This window comes from Ailuropoda melanoleuca, chromosome 6, assembly GCF_002007445.2.
Source record: "Ailuropoda melanoleuca isolate Jingjing chromosome 6, ASM200744v2, whole genome shotgun sequence".
Lineage (NCBI taxonomy): Eukaryota > Metazoa > Chordata > Mammalia > Carnivora > Ursidae > Ailuropoda > Ailuropoda melanoleuca.
This window is the reverse complement of record NC_048223.1, coordinates 60,696,482-60,719,901: the sequence shown is the minus strand read 5'-3', so window position 1 is coordinate 60,719,901 and position 23,420 is coordinate 60,696,482. Positions and strand designations below refer to the sequence as shown.

The 23,420-nt window shown below is 36.3% G+C and overlaps 1 protein-coding gene across 1 annotated transcript in view; it reads left to right on the top strand.

Annotated features, from left to right (window-relative positions):
- Positions 1–22,053, top strand: part of TSNAX (translin associated factor X) — a 32,896-nt gene extending 10,843 nt beyond the window's left edge. Inside the window, exons 5-6 of the mRNA XM_002917098.4 lie at positions 16,360–16,487; positions 20,210–22,053. Of these exons, the coding sequence (XP_002917144.1) occupies positions 16,360–16,487; positions 20,210–20,587 (506 nt within the window). The 3' untranslated portion in view covers positions 20,588–22,053. The remainder of the gene's footprint in view (positions 1–16,359; positions 16,488–20,209) is intronic.
- Positions 22,054–23,420: the final 1,367 nt, after the last annotated feature.

The window sequence follows — 23,420 nt, the reverse complement described above, 5'->3', positions numbered from 1 at the left end:
AAAAATTTAAGGATTCCTTGCATCTCACTTTTCTGTAGTTGAGTCCTTAAAATAAAATGAGATTCTTTAAGCTGAAGCAATAAAGTTGTTTTTTTCTTAAAGTTAAGGAATAAAGCAGTTAATAAAGAGGTAGCTGGGACTTAAAATTTTGCTGACAGGTATTTTATTTGAAATAAAATAAGGTTACTTATAATTAGAGTAGGACTAACAATATGATGTTTATGAATAGCTTGCTGCTTGTAATTGTTAAATGCTTGTTTTGGTGTTACTCCAAATAGTTGTTCTTTTGGCTTGAAGATAAAACAATTCTGGCATTGAACTAAAGGAGTTCTGTGCTTTTCCTCATTAAGAATAGTGCTAATGGCACGCAGAGCATTTCCCTAAGGGATACTTGTGTGAGCTCGAATGTTGAATATCCTCCTAATAATTGAACAACAACAAAAAGTTAGGTCTGTTTTCTACACATTTCTTATCAGAGTAGATTACAGATTGTCCCAAGGGATGGTTAAACAAATGAACGAATAATTAGTTGCTTGAAATAAGTCACTTAAAAAAATGTTGGGTTGTCATGTTTTTGTTTTGTGTTTTTCTCTTGTTGAAAAATTAACAGTTGGGGAAAAATGTTCTCTATCTCAGAGAAAAAAAATTTTTTTGTTTAGTCTGTATCACTCTGATAATGATAAAAATTGTCATTTAATTTTGAGACATTTTGGTGCACATAACTAAGTTCAGACCCTAACTAATATTTTAATTCTTCTGTTCAGGAATGTGAATGATGGGTTAAGTGGATGTTTTGGGCCAGTTAGAGGATGTTTTTTTTAGCTGCTGTTCTTTATGACCTTTGCAATATCCCTAAATTATAGATATTATTCTTACTGCTAAATAAGTGGGAAAAAGTTACATAGGAGTTAAGGAACTTGCCCAAGATAAGCTAGTAAGTGGTACCCATTGGTTTCTTACCATATGGATTTAATTTATCTATTGATTTTAGAACCTAACTCCTAGTAAAGGCTTAATCTTGCTTTAAGTCCCCTTCCCCCCAATATTAGGGTTTTCCTTACAAACCCAGTACAGATTGTAGCTCTTATGTTGCTCTTTTTTGTCCATAGCACTTAAAACCTTCTGACGTACTATGTGGTTTCTTTATATATTATATTGTCTCTCTTTCATGTATTAGGATGTGGACTCTACAAGTCTCTACAGATTTTGTTGTTCACTGCTGTATCCCAGACACTTAACAGGTGTTTGATAAATGTTGACAGAATGAAGAACAAAGCTGTTTTAAAAAGGCTTTTCTTTTTTTCGTTCAACTAAATCCTTTATCTGATGATTTGCTTTTGCAAATTTTTATTTGACTTTTTTGGTTCCTTCCCCACAAAAAACATGTTTCCAGTGGCTGTTACTTACATATGATGGTAGAGATAGGATAGTATTAATAAGGAAATTCTAAACTTCATTATGTCAGTACAGAGAAATTTGATTCAGGTTCAGCCTATTAGCAAAATTCGGAAGGCTCACTGAGAAAATGAATTAGGGTACGAAGAGTCATAAGCCCTTTGGAATGACAGTGAGAAGAATTTAGTGAAGGGAAAGATATAGCTGAAAATTGAATTTATCTGTTTATGCGTGAGATTCAGTATGCCAGAGATGTTAGTTAAGATAAAGCTAAGAAGTGAAACAGATGAATAAACCATGATATTTTGGTGGCTTAACGAAACAGGAATTGTTTCTTTCTCACTTTAAAGACCAGGCTTTGTGATGGTAGTTTGCACGTGCTCTGCCAGCTTAGTCATTCAGGGACCCAAGATCGTGGGGCTCTGGTATTATCAATACATGGTTTCTAAGATGAACTAAGGCATCAAAATAAAGCCAGTGGGTTGTGGGAAAAAAGAGTGCAGGGTGATTCCTGAAGTTTTTATGGGCCAGCCCTGCAAAAGATAGATCACGTCTGCCCACATTTTATTGGCCAGTCACATGGCCATATCTGACTTCAAGGGAGAATGAGAAATATGGTATCTTTCTGTGCCAAGGGTTATAAAATATGTTTGGTGAATAGTCAGTTTTTCTCTGCCCAGTTTTACAATTTGATGTCCATTTGGTTTAGTGGAAAATCCAGGTATATGCATGATGATGGATTTAAAATTTTTTTCTGAATGTATTTTAATTTTGTTCGAAAACATTGATTTACCTAATTTGAGAATAATTTTGTAACGAAAGAATGGTTAGAGTATGCCTAGTCCCGCCACCTTATTTTCTAAATGAGCTTAGTGATCATATTGGAATTGAAATCTGATTTGTTTTATCTGCTCTGATACATTTTCTGCTAGACCACCTCTTCTCTGATAGTTAGTATTTAGTGCTTTCTCCTGTAATTATTTTTTCCAAAGCCAAAGGCTTTTACTTGACTGTCTCAGATCCTATAGCTGGTTAAAGACACTTGTACTTCCTTTAATTTTACCTATACATGTAAATAAAATAGGTATAGTTTAAATTTGCATTTAAATGTGAGATGGTTCAGTAGACATTTTTCCTGACTACTTTAATCACAATTTAGGGGCGCCTGGGTGGCTCAGTCAGTTAAGCGTCTGCTTTCGGCTCAGGTCATGGTCCCAGGGTCCTGGGATCGAGCCCCATGTTGGGCTCTCTGCTCGGTGGGGAGCCTGCTTCTCCCTTTCCCTCTGCCTTCTGCTCTGCTTGCCTGTGCTGTCTGTCAAATGGGTGAATAAAATCTTTTAAAACAAAATCGCAATTTAATAAGTGTATATATTGTAGTGTAAACCCCTGTGGTGAATAGTATGACCATGAGAAAATCTCTATAGGCATTTTCTGGGTTACAAAAACTCCATTTGTAAACATTCTTTTAGATAAATGCCTGGTTCGTACAACTCAGACTGTCCAAGTATGAGGTCTTTTAGCCTAGTTTCTTTTTTCGTCTTTGAACATTCCTATTGCTTTTCTGAAATCCTGTTTAAGAAAGCTACTTTTTTGAGCTGAGGTCTGTCAGTTGATAAGGATGGAGTTAAGTAGGGACCATGGAAGAGACAGCTTTTTAATTTTGTATGAATGCACCAAGTCAAAGAGCTTCTTATTCCATGACAAACTATTTTAATTTAGCATGCCTTAATAGGATAAACAATAGTGTTCCATTAATATAATTTGCCATTACTTGGAATTATAGTGCACGTTGGTCTAGGGTAATATTTCAAAAGAATGGCTTCTTTTAATGTGAGTTTAATACATTGCAAAGAAGACAGTAACAGAAAAACTGCTGATGTCTTTAAAGAAGTTAGAAAATGTTGTCAAACAAAAATTAATCACCTTCATTTTTTTTTAAAGACAAATGATGGAAAGTGCATCTTGAGCTTTATTTTTCTAAAGATAATGCTCTTCATTCTTATTTTAATTATTCTCACTTCAGTTTAATTCAACAGTTTCAGAGGGCCCTTGTCCAGACACTGATACATTATTCCATATAAATCTTGCAGTGTAGGTAGATGTCTGTTCTTCACAAATAGGAAATTGAAGTGCAGTAAAGTTAACAAACCACCTTAGTTCACACAGCTAATGAGACTGAGTTAGCTTTTGAACCTCATTTCCAGTCTTTGCCTTTCTTCTATGCCATTCTCATATTTTATTTGGAGGAAGGCTAGAGGCAGGGAGGTGAATAAGGAGACTGTGGTGGTCAGTCTAGGTGTGAAATGAATGGAGCCTCCGGATTGTTGTTAGCAATGGGGATGGAAAGGAAAGAGCATACTTTTAGGTTATATTTTTTTTAAATGTGCAAGAGAAAGGAAAAAGCCTCAGGACAACCTTTAGGTTTCTGGTTGTCTAGCTGGTTGAATGGGGATGTTATTTAAGAGAAGAAAACTGGAAGATGGAATGGGTTTTGGAAGATTAATTGAAAATTATGGGGCATCCATGTAGCTGCCTAATAGGCATTTGGTTATATGGGTCTAGAGAGCTTGATAATACAATACAGGACTGATCTTCAGTTACAGCCATAGAGTCATCAGCTTATAAGTTGTTGTTGGGTTTATGGACATGAATAAAATTGTCCAAGGAGATGATAGGGTGAGAAGAAAGTCAAAGACTGGGTCCTGTGGAACTTTAACTAAAGGGAATAGAACATTTGATGGAATAGGATCCCAGAAGAACCAGGAGAGTGTGGGATCCAGAGCTTAGGTGGATTGGCAAGCCTTCTAGGAGAGGAAAGCCACCTCTTCGGAGATGGAAAGTTAAGCATGGGTATAGAGATAAGCAGTGGAGGAAATTTTTGCTCAATATCTCTCTTTTTCTGTTGTGTGCTAAGAGAGAAAGGATGGGATGTGGGGGCAGTGGTTTGGAATTGATGGGAGACTGGAAATACAAGAAGGACTGTGAGGGGAATGGGGGTGAGAACTTAACCAGGGACATTTATTGTGATTGTTAATCATTTTTGAAAGTTTACCTGATTGATAAATTTAATCTTTCTATATAGCAATAGGAGTGAATGAGGTAGAAAATTAGATTAGTTTGTGGTTAGGGTTTTGCTAATTAGTTGCAGCAGGATGACAGTGGGAGAAGTAGGACAAGATACTCAGCTCAATAAACTACTATCGCCTTTTTGGTTGTTTAAAAGAATACTTCTGTGTCTGTTGGTAAGTAGTATATTATTAACTGTGATGAGTAGCAAAGTCAGTAAATAATACGAATTTCAGCATATTTGGTTTATCTCATAAGCCAAACAGACACTGTGATTCCAAGATACTGTAGTAGTTTGTTGGGCTGCCATAGTAAAATACCACAGACTGGGTGGCTTAAACAGTAGAAATTTATTTTTCTACATTTCTGGAGCCTTAAAGTCCAATATCAAGGTGTTGGCAGGGTTGGTTTTTTTTCTGAGGCCTCCCTCTGGTATAAAGAATGCCCCGTTCTCTCTGTGTCCTCACATGGTCTTTCCTCTGTGCATTGACATCCCTGGTGTTTTTCTCTGTATGCTAATCTCCTTTTCTTAGAAGGACACCAGTCAGGTTGAATTAATCATCTGAGTCACTAGGGTTGGGGTTTCAACATAGAAATTTGGGAGAGGTATATAGTTTAGCCTGTGACCTACTTTCTGGTTTTGTGCAGTGCAGCTAGGGGGCAAGCTGCAAAATTAGTAATGTTATTTTGGGGTGGGGAGACGGGGGAGTTGCTTTAAGTCCAGGGTGCAGTTGGGGGGAATTTGTGTTGTGCAGCTGAGTTGTGGCCCCCTTCTGTAAACCTCCAAAGAAATGCCCTAAGGGGACAAGCAGCTCTTGGGAAGTCTGTCAGGAACCAAGGATATAAATAGGTGTTTCATGCAAAGCATATTTCCTCAGGTTGCTGTAATAGTCTTTGAGCTACCTCAAAGCTCAGGGGAGCTTTGCTTTAGTTGAGACATACCCCTGATGGTGAGGGGAGCAGCTCTGCACATAGGGGAGAGGTCTGGGGGAATGAATCTGTCCTGGGTCTTATCGAATAACCAAAGGACAGCACATCTCTCCCCCCCAGTAAGTGATATCCAACCTTTCTTTTTTTCTTCTCCTCCCTTTACTTCTATCTCAGTGGTTAGGGTGAGGATGATGAGAGAGGAACAGAGATGTAGTGGAGATGAGTAGTGGAGAGAGTAGAGGTAGAGGCAGGCCTGTGAATCCCTATGCAGGCAGGATCCCCAGTTACTGAATGACTGTCATTTTAATGGAGGAAGTCAGGGGAAGAGTTTGATGATGTTGCCAATATCAAATCGTGCCTCAGTGGCTTCATTTAGCTAGAGAAAGACAAATTAAACAAAAGACTTTTCCACCAGCATCTAAAAATCAAGAAATGATTTGATAAGTAACTTACGCTTATATCTTACACCACTTGGTAAGCAGTTCTATAATAAACATAGTTTAATGTAGTAAGACAAAAAAAGAATGTATTTGGAATTTGTAGTTCATATTGATTTATATAATCATTTATGTTCCTGTTAAAATATTTTGAATATCACTGAAAGGGACAAGGGAGTGGAAAATGTTGACAGGAGATGTTTAACGGATTACTGTAGTGATTGAGATAGGAAGAGAATGTGATCCTTTGGTACTAGCAGAGTCATCTTGGAGGGATTTAGAAGATCCCCAGATTACTTTTAACTTTTCTACTCCTTCAGGTTTGCTTTGTAAACATAAAATTTAGTCACTAAGTTGAAGTAGAAAGAGAGCCTTTGCTGTCAGACAGACCTGGGTTTATGTGTTTGCTCTGTTACTCCTTAGATCTGTAACCTTGGAGCACAGTATACAACCTGTTTGAATTTCAGCTTTCTCACCTGTTAGTGGGAACAGGAATTGCTGCCTTATAGGTTGTTTTGAAAATGAAATGAAATATGTTTATAGAAGGCATTTCTTATTTTGTTTGGCGTATAACCGTTAACAGATGTTTATTCTCTTCCCTTCTAGCATTTAGTAGAATTAATCTGTAATAGTGTGCTACATTTTAAACTTTATTTTCATTTTGGGTTAAGAACTCCATAATACTGGGGCTCCTGGGTGGCTCAGTCATTAAGCCTCTGCCTTCGGCTCAGGTCATGATCCTGTGGTCCTGGGATCGAGCCCCACCTCAGGCTCCTTGCTCAGCGGAGAGCCTGCTTCTCCCTCTCCTTCTGCCTGCTGCTCCTTCTGCTTGTGCTCTGTCAAATAAATAAAGAAAATCTTAAAAAAAAAAAAAAGACTCCTATATACTTTCTCAGCATATACTCTTCAGTGTTAAAGCCATGCTCAAATAGACAACATCCAAATTAGACAAAATCCAAATTAGTGAAATTGTATTTTACTATTGGTAGTATAACTTCATGTACTTTATAAGCCTTAGTCTTATGATGTATTTTCAGTGCATAATTTGTGTATTTGCGGGTAGATATTTTTAGCAGAGTGGCATGTGACTCAAACCTGGATCTGACTTTAACATTTCAGTGATCTAATAAAGCTAACTTCTGAAAAAATTCATGTGATATTCCTAAAAATAGTTACAAATGCAGTTTTAAAAATTGACATACTATTTATACACCATAAAATTGACCCACTTAATTTGCATAATTCAGTGGTTTTTACTGTAACCACAAGTTGTACAGCTGTTACCACTGTCTACTTCCAGAATATTTTGATCATTCCAAAAGACACCCCTACCCATTTGCAGTCACTCCCCATCTTCCTTCCCCCACATCAATACACCCAAGCCTAGGGAACCACTAATTGACTTTCTGTCTCCATGGATTTGTCTTTTCTGGATATTTCATATAAATAGAATCGTACCATATGTGGTTTTGTGTCTGGCTTTTGTCACTTAGCATAATGTTTTCAAGGCTTTCGTATATGTTGTAGCACGTATCAGAACTTTATTCTTGGGATGCCTGGGTGGCTCAGTCGGCGAAGCGTCTGCCTTTGGTTTAGGGTCCAAAGGATCGAGTCCCGCATCGGGCTCCTTGCTCAGCCGGGGAGCCTGCTTCTCCTTTGCCTGCCGCTCCCCCGTTTATGCATGTGCGCGCTCTCTCTCTCTCTGACGAATGAATCAATCTTTTTTTCTTTTTTAAAGAGAACTTTATTCTTTTTTAATGGTAAATAATATTCCATTGTACATATATACCACATTTTGTTTATCCATCCATCAGTTGATGGACATTTGGGTTGTTTCTACTCTTTGGTTATTGTGGACAGTACTGCATTTGTCTACAAGTCTTTGCGTGACCCTCTCCTTTCAGTTTCCTGGGTATATACCTAGGAGTGGAATTGCTGGGTCATATGGCAAGCAATTTTTTAAAAAACTGAAAGCCTGGAAAGAGAGTTGAGATGCAAAATTTGAATTTAGAATGAAACCTCTGTCTTGTCTGTTTACCTTTATATATGATTTTTGATGAAGATTTGGGCTGGATGTGTATTGCCTAAATATTATAAAAATAAGTAAAAATAATCAGAAGTCTTTAATTGGGTTTCTTGTATATGTTCTAATAGGGGAACAAGGAGAAAAATAACAAATTACATAAAAGCAACCTACAGACTTTTCTCTTACTGGCAGCTGATTCTGTAAATAATTCTAATTGGATTTCATCCAAGGTAAAAGCAGAAGGGGAAGACATTGTTTGATGGAATATGGCAGTAGGTTGAAATTTTTCACCTTGGGGATTATTCACTGAAAATAGCGGATGTCCTTTTCATCAAGTTGAAGCATAACTTGTTTAAACATCCTTTTACCTAGATGTGACCAAAAGTGCTTTTCAGTGTTTTGGGCCAGATGTCCTTGAACTTTCTGTGCGGTATATCGTGAAACCTAATTACCGTGGAGCAAAAATGGCCACCTCATCTCTGAAGTAACTTTGATCAAACACATTCCAAGGACAACTTAAATAATGACTTTAGATATACTTGAAAATGCAATGTTTGACAACCATCCATATTAATATAGATTGAAACCACAGATCAATTTTGAGGGCTGTTGTTCTGTACCCTCTTTATCCTCCCATAAAAAACAAATCCGATAACTTTAAGATCTCTAATTCTGAACTTCATCAGTTTGAACTTCAATCTTGTAAGAATATTTCTTTCTTAATGGACTTGAATCCAAAGTACTATAAATTAAATATAATTAGATTATTCTGAACATTTGAATACCAGATTTTAAAAATATTTTTGTCAAAGCACTTATAGTTTCATAAAACTAGTGAGGAAGAACAGGGAGAAATTATTTTAAAGAATTTACTAAACATTTGAGCCTCTTCTCCAGGTACCTTTGGGAGTGGGGAAAGGAGAAAGTTGTAAAGGCGTCATTCTTTCCTTCAAAACTCTGTGGTGCAAAAAATAGGTGTTCATAACTCAGAGCTAGCTGAAACATTTAGCTGAATTACAAGTGTTATGTAGTGGGTATGAAGAAAGAAGTGCTGCCTTGACTGGCCATATTAGAACATTTAAACTTTTTTTCACAGGTAGAAAAAGATTTGAGGGAAGGCAGCCTAGGCACAGGATAGCATGGAGTCATGAAAGTTTGTGGTATGAGAGACTAGAGAATAAAGTTGAACAAAGCATGGAGAATAGCTGAACTGGGGATTTAGTGGGAGAAAAATTGATAAAGAGTGGTTATGTTTTATATGGAATTGAACGTAAAGAAGCAGGTAAGGTGGGAAGGACATGAACTTTTGAATTAGATTTTTTTTTTTTTTACTTTGTGACATGGGTGAATTTCTTAATTTTTTAACTTCTGTGAGCCTTAGTTCATCTATAAAGGAAGAATAGTAATACAGTCTTGTAAGGTTATAATGAACATGAAAAAGATGGATGTAAAGTACCAGATACATTATCTTACATCCGATTGACACTTGGGACTTAGAAAGCTGCTACTCGTATTTTATTTATATTTTTAAAAAGTCTTGTTGGAAGCTTCTGGTATACATGCAAAAATAATTAAAAGCAGGGACTTGAGCAGATATTTGTATACTCATGTTCATAGCAGCATTATTTTCAAGGTGGAAGTGACCTAAGTGTCCATTGATGGATGAATGGATAAACAAAATGTCATATGACCATACCATGGAATACTCTAGAGCCTTAAAAAGGAAGAAAATTCTGACACAGTCCACAACATGGCTAAACCCTGAGGGCGTTATGCTAACTGGGTCATAAAAGGATAAATACTGTGAGATTCCCCTTCTGTGAGGTATGTAGAGTAGTCAAATCCAGAGAGAAAATGGAATGCTGGTTGTTAGGGGCTTGGGAAAAGGGGATTGAGAGGTTGTTTAATGGGTATAGAGTTTCAGTTTTGTAACTAACAGTTCTGGAACTAGATGGTTGTACAGTAGTGTGACTGAATGCCACGGAACTATGCACTTAAAAATATCCACTTAAAATGGTAAGTTTTATGTTTTTACCCTGTTTGGTGAATTTAATACTATTTAATATGCATTTATTTGTAAGAACGCAAACATTTTAGCAACAGCGTACTACTAATTTCTGTGTCATTCAGCAGTGCTTTGTTCCAGATGCAAATGACGTTCCTGTTTAGTTCCCATATCGCTTAGTTTCACTAAGCAGATTTTTTTTTTTTTTTGACATTTCAGTAGGAAGAATAGTTCCTACCATTCTGGATTTGAAAATTACCATAGAGATCATTGTGTCTAGTACTTCTGTTTTACAGTTGAGGGGCAGGTGTGGAAGTTGGTTGTACTTAGTTGATTTTATTAACTACAAATTGTTTTAAGAATGTATTCACTGGAAACATTTTCCATGCTTTGGATTGGCTTAACTGGATAAAACTATTGGACAACTAATGAATTCAGCCAAATATTTTTTTTCCATTCACAGAAGAATATTGTTTTACCTTATGTTCTCCTGTAGATAGCTTCTTGGTTAAATAAAGTTCATTAAGAATAAGGAATAGTTTTTATAATACTGGTTTGCTGTATTCACTGTTTGTCCCCCTCTCCCATAGTTGAACTCTGGATCTTAAAATTATTTCTCTTTGATTATGCAAGGCATTTCAGCTGTATGGTCCCTGTTCTGAATTTAGCTCCATTTCTACCCTTGCATGTCCCAACAGTCCTTAAAGACACTTAAACAAAGGGACATCTACTCTGGGATGCTATCCTTATGCATTATGAAGTAGGTCCTGGAACTTGAACCTGTTCAAGTTCTTAGACAGGATTTGCCCATGCCAGTGTCTATAAGCAAAATAGTGGAATACAGCAATATTTGTTCCCACTAGAATGATTTAAAGCACTTTGCTTAGAGAGCTAAGGTGGTTAGAATCCTTTTGATGTTTAAGTAGCAAGTTTTGCCCATTTCCCATTGTTTTTTTAAAATTTATAATTAGTATATATTATATTTTAATTATTTCTCATTTTGTGTTTTTTTGCAAAATGGGCATTTTTCTCTTGAATGTTCTCATAAAACATAATTTAAAATAAAATTACTAAATAGTTTTTCAAAAATGGATCTACCTCATTTAATCATGTTTTTGTGCCTGTTTGTTCAAGACATATTAGGCACTAGGGATATAACTATGAGCAAGGTAGTCATGGTATTGCCTTCCTAGCAAGGGGTAGTGCTAGACATTAGATAAGGAACTTTACATTATTTAAATACAACTTTGATTAGTGCTGTAAAGGAAGGGCACATGGTACTAGGAGACCATATAATAGGGATTTGGCTTAGGACGGGGTGGTGTCAGGCAGTTTCTTCAGAAGATGACATTTCATGGAACTTGAAAGGATTAGTAAGAGCTTATTAGGAGAAGGAGTGAGGAGAGCATGGCATGATGCTGAGGGAACGGCATATAAAATCCCCTGAAGCAAGAGAGGGCACAGTATAGGTGAGGAACTGAAAATGGTAGGACATAGAAGGTGAAGGAGCGATGACAGAAGTTTTGTGTTATATACACATTTATGTTGCATACATTCAGCTAAAGCATTCTGCCTTACCAGGTATGCTGTTCTACCATTTCATAGTTGAGATTCTCCAGAGAAGCAGGAGAGAGCGAGCGAGTTGAGGGATTGATTTATATATTTTAAAGAATTGGCTCTTGTGATTGTGTGGGCTAGCAAATATGAAATTTCCAGAATAGACTGACAGACTGGAATTTCAGTAAGGAGTTGCTATTGCAGTCTTGAATTTGAAATCTGCAGGCTGGAAATACAGGCAAGGTTTCTCTGTTGTAGTTTTGGGGCAGAATTGCTGCTTCTTTGGGAAACCTTACTCTTTGTTATTAAGGCTTTCAGCTGACTGGATGAACAACCTCTCCTCATCCCCATTATGGAGGGTAATCTGCTTTACTCAGAGTATTACTGATTTAAATATTAATCACATCTAAAAAATATTTTCACAGTCACATCTGGACTGATATTTGACCAAACAAGTGATCACCATAGCGAGCCAAATTGACATATAAGATTAACCGTTATGCACAGTGTTGCCATAGGAGGATAAGGAGTAGGCTGGTTCAGTTTAAGTGATAACCTCACTTCTCATATCTTCTACCTTGAATTGCACATTGGAATTCATACCTTGACCCTCAAATCAGCTTGAGATTATAGGTGTATACGTGTGATTATCCTCCGTCTTCAAACTTATATTGGCTTATATCCATTAATCAGAAATAATGATTGCTTGGCAATGTCGTTGAGCCTTATTTTGAATTTCCATCTTCAACTGATACATGATACAGTCACAGTTCTTATGCTGTCTCCCATCCCTGTCAATTAATGCATGTAGAACAAGAACCTTGCCACTTGTGTTTGATTCTAACGTTTAAGGTACTGCTATTTTTGCTTAACATGGCCCTGAAATGTAAGCCAACTGTAGGAATTTGGGGACAGGTTATACCTAGAAATATTGAAGTAGTGATTTATACTAACTGTAGGAAAATTCATATTATAGAATACATACAGGTCTTGTACTTTTGTCGATTCTTAAGGATTTTAAGAACAATTCTGACATTACACAGATATGGGTTTGTGTACCCATCTTTGAAATTCAACCTTTTGTGAGTTATAAGTTGGCCTATAGCATGAGTTGAGGCTGATGTAGGTGGGGGGTGAAATTAAGCAGTGTCTTACTAAGCCATGTTAATGATTTTGCTCTATATTCTGAGAGCCATGGAAAGCTATTGGGCTTTAAGCAGGGGAGTGATGTGGTGATAGTTCTTTATTAAAAAGACAAACATTCAGTGTTGTGAGAATGGATGAGAGGTCAAAAAATGGATACGGGGAAGGCCTTTGAATTGGCATAGCAAAGAGGGGGACCGCATTTGGAAGGAAGATTGTGAATTCATTGTTGGACATGTTGATTTTGAGGTCCCTCTGATGGGATTGTCAAATATGTATTTGGATATACGTGACTCTAAGCCAGAGATGTAAAGTTGAGGGATGGCAGGGGTAATTGAAGCCAAGTGTAGGTGAATTTAAGTGAGCCTGGGACTAACAGAGGCAGAGAGTAAGAAGATCTGGCCAGAGAGGTAGAAAAAAGGGAAATCAGGAGATGATGTTATCAAAGGGACCAAATGGAAACTTGTTTAAAGGATTCCTCCTGGGTTGCCTGGGTGGCTCAGTCGGTTAAACGTCTGCCTTTGACTCAGGTCATGATCCCGGGGTCCTAGGATCAGGTCCCCTGTGGGGGACTCCCTGCTCAGTGGGGAGTCTGCTTTCCCCCTCCCCCCTCCCCCTGCTCATCTGTGTGTTATCTCTGTCTCTCAAATAAATAAATAAAATCTTTTAAAAAACCCCAAAGAATTCCTCCTTTAAAGTGGTCAAAATGCTGACTGCTGCTAAGATTGAGATTGAAAAAAATGTTCCTTAATCTTATTAAGTAGTCTAATTTTCGTGAGAGCAGTGTAGAGACGGTTGTAGAGACGGCTGTAGAGACGGACTCAAGGTAGGATGAGGTAGGTTGAGTAGTATGAGGTGAGGTTATTGAGGAATGTTATACCCAGCTACTTCAAGAAATTTAGCTCTGAAGGGGAGAAGAGAGATGGGGCAATAGTTGGGAGGAAAGAAGACCAATAGATGGGAGAGATATGAGCATGTTTGAATATTGGCTGTTAGCATCTGATAGAAAACATAAGGTGGAATATTGAAGGGAGGATCCATTTTAAGCTTCCTGCTGGGATTGCACCTTTATCCTGATTGTAGGTACAGTTTCTGGCCTCAAAAGAGAATACCTCCTCTATAGTGATAGGGGTGAAGGAGAAATAATATCATTATTTATTTTCCTAATTCCCTATTGTATTCATCAGGATCCAAACAGGAAAGACTGCACAGTAATTTGAATAGGGTAGGTTTAATATAAAGAATGAACTGTGTAGGGGATTACCTGATAAGAGGAAAAGTATGTTCTAAAAAGCATAGGAATATTAGAAGGGTAGGTACTACCCCAGAGCTAAGACAGGGCATCTAAGAAAGGAGCAAATCCAGAAGGGTATACCCTTCACCCCCACCCTCTCTCACACCCTTGAAGGCATGGCCCATTGGATGGCAGAGAAGTCTGCTGAGGTGTTGAGCTGATAGAATTCTCTGGGAAGCCATCCATGGGGAGGTGCCATACCATCAAACTCCTTGCCCAAAGTGGTGGCTAACTGAGAAGTCACTCTAAAGGAAATGCTATGTGCTACTGGCCACCTCAAGCAGCTGGTTGTCTCACATGGAAAAGGCTGCTAGGGAGGGACACGTTAGAACAGGGAAGAGAGCTTTCTCCTCCTTTGCTTTCCTTCCAGTGCTCTCTACCAACAAAGTTTAATATTGTGCCAGCTAAATGTTCTAGAGTCCACCACCTCCATTATCTGAAATAATGGAGCTGAGAGACAGTAAAATGACAAGTGACATCAATTATTGATCTTTTAAACTTTTTCTCATTTTTTGCTGTAATGATGATAATGACGAATATCCTTTTAAGTAAATCTTTGTGCACATATCTTCTGCTTAGCCCGTTCATGAGAGCTGACCATCGTAGAGCATATTTAGAGATGCAATGAGTGGTCCTTAGGTTTTGTTCTTCCCTTTTGTGTGCACGAAGTTATTCCTGGAAGGAAAAGAGAAGTACAGATTGTCTTTGGGAAAGAGAACTGGGTGGTCCCCTATTCTTAAAACTAAGATTTTACACAAATATTTTTTATTGTAAATGTAAAAGATGTTATCTGTTTTGTTAAACTTTATTGTTTCATTTCTCAGCGTGTTATGGTTTATGAAACAGTGTCCTCTTCTATCATGTCATATTCTGTCAGCTGAAGGCACCAATTTCTGACCTTGCTTTAACATCACTTGTGGCTCCAAATGAATCAGGATATTTTCATTTAGTAGTTTCCTCTTATTGCTATCAAAACCAGGTCATCCACTTCCCTTTGTTTCTTTGACCCTTACGTGGCATTTGATGTGATGATACTGCAGTGGGGTGAGTCTCAAGCTGCCAGGCCTGACTTTTAGTGTCAGTGCTAGGAAGACTGTTCCCAAGAAGTGTTAGAGAGACAGCTTGAATATGATGGTTCTCAGTTCTGAGTTTTTTTTCTGTAGTTAGAATTCATTCTCCTCCTCTTGTTTTTGCAACAAAGCCTTTACAAAGAATACTAACACAGTTTCTTAACAATAATGACAGTCATTTTAAGAAATACTTTTTCCCTCTAAATATCATCTTATAGATTATGCCATAATAAAGTAACATTGAAAATTGTGACTAGAGAATTTAGTTGTTTTAAAACACTTGAAAAAGTATATTTAGTGCCATTTTTGACCTTTACCAAAATTTGTTTTTATTTCAGTGTTAATTTTGTAGAACTGAGATTTGGTACAAAATTGTATTGCTCATTAGGTATTTTGTTTGTTTTTTTAAACTTAAATTACTAAAGCAGAAAAGAGGTATCTATTCTTAGATCCATTTTGGAATAGGAGGAGAAAAACAGTATTTTTATTTCGACACTTAATTCTGTATTATTTAGTGTTTTCTTCTTATTAAAATTTCAAGAAAGGGGCGCCTGGGTGGCACAGCGGTTAAGTGTCTGCCTTCGGCTCAGGGCGTGATCCCGGCGTTGTGGGATTGAGCCCCACATCAGGCTCCTATGCTATGAGCCTGCTTCTTCCTCTCCCACTCCTCCTGCTTGTGTTCCCTTTCTTGCTGGCTGTCTCTATCTCTGTCGAATAAATAAATAAAATCTTTAAAAAATAAAATAAAATTTCAAGAAAGATCCAAATGATGTTTAATTTTATGCCTCGTTTGATTAAATCGTTATCTGTTTTGCTGCTTCAGGAAGCAAAAAATGCTCCACTATATAGTTTCTGTTAAAGCCTAAAGAATTTTTATAATAGCATTTTTTAAATTCTTTAAACATTTTTTTCCCTAAATGTCTTTGACATTCTCCATAGGAAAGAGTAGATATTTAAGACTAATGACTCATGAAGTAGGAAGAGCTTGAATACATTTGTATTTGAGCTATCTATAAAGTTCAGTCACAGAAATGTTGGGTGTGTTCCATACTAATCCCTACCATCTATCCCCAAGTAATTCTTTGTAGTCTTAATTATTGAGTACAGTGTTACCATTATAGTCAGCATCCACCAGGCTTTAAAAAATATTATTTATTTGAGAGAGAGCAAGCGAGTGAGTGGGAGGGAGAGGAAGAGAGAATCTGAAGCAGACTCCACATTGAGTGCAGAGCCTGATGCGGGGCTCAGTCTCACAACTGTGACATCTTCACCTGAGCCGAAACCAAGAGTTGGACACTTAACTGACTGGGCCACCCAGGAGCCCCTCCATTAAGCTCTTGTTGAGCGAGGTGATGAGCAGTTTGAAGTTCTTTATTAATGACAGTCTGACTAATTCAGTGGTTGTTCCTTAGTAATTTTCTTGGTTGGTATTTCAGGACTGCAGGAATATGTGGAGGCTGTCTCTTTTCAACACTTCATCAAAACACGATCACTTATCAGTATGGATGAAATTAATAAACAATTGATATTTACAACAGAAGAATATGGAAAAGAAAATAAGACCGTAAGAATTTAAAATCATTTCACATTTATTACATAATTTATGTAACAGTATAGTGATGATAGGAGATTTGCTGGCTTACAATGCTAAGAATATTGAGATGGCAGCGTCCTTTCTAAAGTGTGGTTTCATAGATACCTAACTAAGGAAATGGCCTTTTAAAAATTTTTGCTAGTGGATGGAACAAGGACAACTGTGGCTATGTTGGGGGAAAATAATACTGTTTATCTAAAGCACTGCTACGTGATTACTGTTAAGTCCACTTTTGGTTTTACTGTGTATTTACAATGTGCCCTTTGTAAGCACTATCTCATTTAATTTTTTTATTAACTGTATGAGGTAAGAATTGTAACCCTCATTTTATAAACAGGCTTTAGAGAGTTGAAATAACTTACCAAAAACCACACAACTAATTAAGTGTGACGGAGCTAAACTTTGAAACCAGGTGTTTTGAAATCTAAGCCAGTGCTCTGCCAGTATTTCTCAAAGTGTGCTACAGAAACCCCTGCACCAAGTATCTACCTCAAAGGAGTGTTTTATAGGATTTGATTTCAACGTTTTAAATTAGGCAGTGTATAGTGTATGATACATAAGTGTTCACTAGTTGTTATTATAAAAGTTAATATAAAATTGTTACTATATAGGGAGGGCTGTTAATCACTTACTAAATTCATAAAGCTTGTATCTGAAAATTATGTAGCTATTCCGAATTAAGAAACAAAACTTTCGCAGTTGACTTTTAAATATATACTCTTTTTTTCCCTGGATTTCAGTATTTAATATTCAGGCAATGAAAGGTGAGATTTTGAATGTTTGATATTTCCTGAGATACCAGTACACTTAAGAATACATTTGGACAGTTTTTCCTATCTTAATTTTTCATAATTTTTTATTACTTTTTTAAACATTACTCAGCCAGGATGGTCAGGCAGAAGATGGAGGAAGCTGTAGAAATGTTTTCTTGAATATTAGGTAAAATGTTAGCATTGAAAGGTCAGACTTAATTTGGCATGACAAATATAAATATAACTTACTTTAAGAAAGCCATGTATATTCTTAGTTTTTAAAATTATATTAAGTTTAGTAAGGAGGACGTTAATGTTTAAGAAGTAAAATTCCTTTAAATTTTAAAATTTATTTGAAGATTGAATTACAGAAAGAAGTAAAGGAAGCCAATATTTGATCCTGCTTCTTAAATATATTAGAGAAGTTACCACATCCTCTTTCAAGTTCTTTCTAATTCAAAATGGAAATACCAGGGCAAAAATGCAAAGAAAAACTGAGAGTAAATGCATTCTTCTCAGGATTTAGGTAGTAAATTATTCAGAGATTATGGTGTCATAAAAATTCATATATACTTTTCAAATTAAGACCACATTCATAAATAATTTTCCTTTTAGTGCTAAAGATTTTTGGTGCTGAAAATTCTGGGAATTTGATAGGGGAAAGTATTTTGTTCTGACTTACCTACTGAGAGTATTGTCAAAACTGTTAAAATTTTTTAAAATGTTTTACTAGGAAAAATTTCAAACATACAGAAGAGTAGCGAGAATAGTCACATACGGACACCCATGTACCCACTACCTGGATTCAGTAATTGTTAATATTTTGCCATATTTACTTTATCAAAATACTTTTTGCTAAATGACTTTAAAGTCAATTATAGATGCCATATTTTACCCCTGAATACTTCAGACACATCTTGAAAAATTGCATTTCCAGTAATTTTCTTTTCTCTAGTTTCTAATACACATTATCAGTAAAGCTAGAATTTATTTCTCTGACAATAGTTGAAATTTGTTAAAGTTTTTACGTGCCTTTTTTCTCTAAAATCAACTTCTTAATCATAACCAGGGAACTCTTGCCGTCTAATGATAGAAACAGAGAACATTAATATTTGCTTAAGCCAAAGTTATTTTTATAAACAACCTATAAAATGCAGTCGCCCCTATCCCCCCCACAAAGATGCCAGTTCTCCTAACAGTTAATAGAAACAAAACATAACGGGTAGTTTTGTGTCATGATGTTGTTTCAAGGCATCAGAAAAATTAGGAAGCTGACTTTGGGAACTTACCTAGTTCTGTCATTAACTGCATTTCTTGAATCTCACTTTTTAAATCTACATTGAAGGGATTAGACCAGACAGTCTCTGAAGAGTCCAGTGATGTTGAGTGATGTTAATAAAGCCTAACTTTGGCTCTGTCATTTCCTTGCTTAATTCTCAGTGACTGTTTGTTACCCATAGGTGAAGTTCACATTCCTTAATGTGACTTTTTTTCTAGAGTCATCCTGTGCTACTACTCACTTTAAACTTTACCCAAGGAAATACTTCATGATTTCCTCAAATACACAACACAATTCTTACCTGCACGCCTTTGCAGTTCTCTCTGCCTAAAATGTTCTCCAGTACGATTGCAACCTCAGCCAGCTGTGTCTCATACAGACTTTTAATAATAATAATGTAGGCCTCTCCTCTTCCAGAAAGGCTCCAGTAGAGAGAGGGAAAAGTTGATGTGGAGAGAGGAGATGGACGTGATGGTGACGGTGATAGCAGCTAACATTTATTGAGTATTTACTTTGTGTTGGGCATTATGCCAAGAACTTGGTAAATGTTATCTCATCCTTAAAATAAACCTCTGAGGTAGGTACTGTTATCCCATTTTACAGATGAGGAAACTGAGGTTTAGAGAGATGAAATAACTTGCCCAAGGGCATACACCTTATGAAGCAAGGTCCTGGAAGAGGTGGGAGGAGATGGGTCAAGGTCATTTGGAAGAGTTAACCTCAAACAAGAGGAGGGACAACTCATCATCTGAGACTGGAGGATAGAAGGTAAAGATGGATGTGGACATAAATAAGTTTTTTTATTTTGTTTTGTTTTGTAGGATAAGGTCATTGAGAGAGCTTGTGCCAGGTGATCTGGCAAATGGCCAGGTCCGTGAAAGTAGACAAGATTGTCTACTGAGAGTGGAGAGGTTTGGGATTTTGTAGGGGGCTGAGGAGAGCGGTAAAGGTTTGGAATAGTGTTTGAAAAGGTGGGATAGAGAACTATAGGAATAAATAAAAAGGATTGGTGAGTATTTGTAGCAGTACCAACTCTGTATAGTTGTGATTACTATTATTTTTTTAGTTCAGCGGTACTCAGCCACTGGAATAAAGCACTAGCACAAGTAGATTTTAATATCGATTCAGGATTGTGTCTTTGTTGGGCAGGGGCAGAAAACAACAACAACAACAAAGGAGTCTACAGGAACTGAGGAGGATGTAGAGAGAGAGTGATAAATCATGGTGTTCAGTGCTAAGTGGGGATAGAAGAGGCCAGAAAGGGACTAAGTGACTTAGGAAAACATGAGTGAATCACAAACCTGGAGGGCTTTATGATTTGTCATTTAAGTAAGTGACTGTCATACAATAAAGTCATTAGGCTTTGTTTAAGAATGTTTTAATTTTACTTCGTATGTCAAGTGAAGTTGGGAATAGTTGATTTTAAAATGATATTAGATTACAAAATTATCTTGAAGTCATTTTACTTCAACTTTCTACCCAGGGCATAAATTCTTCTTGTAACATCCCAAATGGTCATTAAACAAGAAAGATCTTTTTATTTAGAGAGTAGTATGGCTGATTTGCTCTTGATTTTGCACCTTTAAATAAATGCAATACATGCATATTCACTCTTTTTCACGTTGCACTTTCTTTGTGTGTGTGTGTGTTTTCTTTACCAGCCCTCCTCTGATGCACAGGATAAGCAGTTTGGTACTTGGAGACTGAAAATCACACCTGTTGATTACCTGCTGGGAGTGGCTGATTTAACAGGAGAGTTGATGCGGATGTGTATTAACAGTGTGGGGAATGGGGACATTGACACCCCCTTTGAAGTGAGCCAGTTTTTACGTCAGGTTTATGATGGGTTCTCATTCATTGGCAATACTGGACCTTATGAGGTTTCTAAGAAGTTGTATACCCTGAAACAAAGTCTGGCCAAAGTGGAGAATGCTTGTTATGCCTTGAAAGTCAGAGGTTCAGAAATTCCAAAACATATGCTGGCAGATGTCTTTTCAGTTAAAACAGAAATGATTGATCAAGAAGAGGGCATTTCTTAGAATACCATACTTGGTGGTTATTCTCTGAAGAGACCAGTTTGTAAGACTGTTATTTAGTATTTCGTTTGACTTTGTTGTGGCTTTTACATAGAAATGTTTTCAGTTGTACTTGTTTTAAATTGTAAACAAGCTGTATATAAATTATTGAGATGAATCATTTCTTATCTCTTACTCATGAAAGTTTGCATATAAATGTTTGCATATATGCCTGTTTGAATTTTTGCTGGCTAAATATCATCATTTATCTTTGTAATGTGAACATGCTTCAGAGTGCACTTTCTGCCATACCTATTTTAATTTACATTGTGTGAAGTTTGGAGTGGTAACATTTAGTGGAAGCCATTGATAAGTTGGTGATTTTGTTCTATATAGAAAAGATTTCTTAGTTATACATCTGGACTTGAGCTTCCTGTTTAAATTTCTTGGTAATATTTTGCCGAGCCTCCAATATAGGCTTATTCTATAGAACAAGAATTTAAAATTATTAAGTTATCAATAGACTTAATTTTATGAGGTATAATAGTGAGAATTCATATTATATTCTGGCCAATTTTTAGGCCATTTTGAATCCATTTGAAAGAGCCTTCCAGAAAAATTGACAGACACCCAGACTTTAGTTTTTACATTTAGTTTGTGTCCTTTATCACAGAAAGTCTGATAGTGAATTGCAGCTAACGTTATAATATCTTCACTGGTGTTTGAGTTCCACTATATAATTGTACATACATCTGAAAAGCTTTTAGTAATGATCATTTAGCAATTCTTTTGTTGTCATTATATTACATTAGGCATGTTTCTTATAGATGCATCTATAAGAAATTACATTTAAATAATTATGATGAAGTTTGAAATTTTTGAAATACAGAGTTAATTCAAACTTTTATAGTTGTCCAATTGTGTTACTTGATAGTATAAAAAGTTGCCAAAGAAAATTTATCATGTACAATTCAGCAATAAGACAATTGTCTACACAGTTGGGAATACCAATGGTAGTCTCTAGTAATATTTAGAATTGGAATTTGCCTACTGAAATTAGTTATAGATTATTCCCTGTAATGTGAAACTGACTTGAGCATGACACTATTGGCTGACAACCAGACGTTTCCATTTGGTTTTGTGAGTTTTGAGAATCTAGGTACTGGATTTTATTTGTGGAAAGACTAGCTGCTCTGTTTGCAAGGGCTGATTCTTTGAAAGTGAAATTTAAACAAAAATTATCATGTAAAGGAAAATGAAACTTAGACATGCCTAATAAATTAGGTTGTTTGGTTTGTTTTGGTGGTAGTAAGTTTTTTGGTTTCCCTATTTGAAGACATTGCTAAAATATAGTCTCTTTACATAATTTTTGTTTCTTTTGCCACTTGAAGTTAAATTTATAATGTTAAAAGCAAAATAATAAATGGATTGATGAATGTCTTACAGATGTTTAAAACTGAAGTCTTTAAATAAAATATTAAAAGATAAAAGTTAAGCTTATTTTTTGATCATATTAAGAAATATTTAATCAAATGGTTGTAGAATTTTTGGCCTAAATAGGAAACCTAATGTAGACTAGCTTAATGTGGAGATTTATTATTTCTTTAATTAAGTCCCAGAGGTAGGGAGAGTTTTAGGAAGGACATCTCTTCACATCAATCTCTGACCCAAATTGGGTAACATTCTCATCTTTCTAAACCAGTTAGTGGAAAGGAGAAGGAGATCACTTTGATAGACCAAGATACCTTTTTTTCTGAGAGGAAAAGGGCAAACACAAGAAACGGAGGTAGGGCATGGTCATCATAGGAAGAGGGGAAAATGGCCTTTTCGGTAGGCAGTCAACAGTATTTACTACAGGTGGTTTGGTGCCATTGCTCTTGATACATTTCCACATTGCATATCAGACTAATATGGCAGGTGTTAGACCACACGTAGTAGAGGATCTCTAAGTATATCCTGAATGTCCCTCAGTTTTAAAATAGTTGGTCTGATAGCATTATCTGTTGTAATGGTTTTCATCTTTATTATAAGAAGAAACTGGTTCTAGGTTACATGGCAAGTTACTGACAGAATTCTGAAATAACATTGGGTTATTTCCTTCATAAGTAATTCCTGCATGTATTAAATCAGTGGGTTTCAGAATCCACATTGTGAAGCCTTAAGGCTTTTTGAGGGTGCCTCAAAAAAAGATGTTATATAAATGAGTGTTTTGGCAGAATGGATTTAAAAACTTGATTCAAACTTTTTGCTCTCTACAAGGACTCACCTTAGATTCAAATACACAAATAGATTAAAAGTAGAAGAACAGAGTAAGATATTTCACGCAAATAGTAACCAAAAGAGAGATACACGACGTAGACATTAAGGCTAATTTTTTGTTTTTGCTGGAGACATGAGCAACACATAATGGTTAAAGACTCACTCCATTGAGAATATATGGTAGTTATAAACACACACACACACACACACGCACATACACATACACACTAACCACAGAGCCTCAGAATATATGAAGCAAAATCTGAGAGAACTGAAAGGAGAAATAGTTCAACAGTAATAGTTGGAGACTTCCACACCTCATTTTCAATAATAGAAGAATAAGACTGATGAGTAAGGAAATCGAGGACCTGGACCTACACAGATCACTCCAGCCAACAACAGAAGACACATTTTTCTCAAGTGCGCATGGAACATAATCCACAAAATGTCAGGTTACAAAACAAGTCTCAGTACATTTGAAAAAATTGAAACCATACAAAGTATGTGACCACAAATGGAATGAAATTAGAAATTAATAATGGAATTAAATTGGGAAAATTCACAAATAGGTGGAAATTAAGCAACATATTTCTGAATA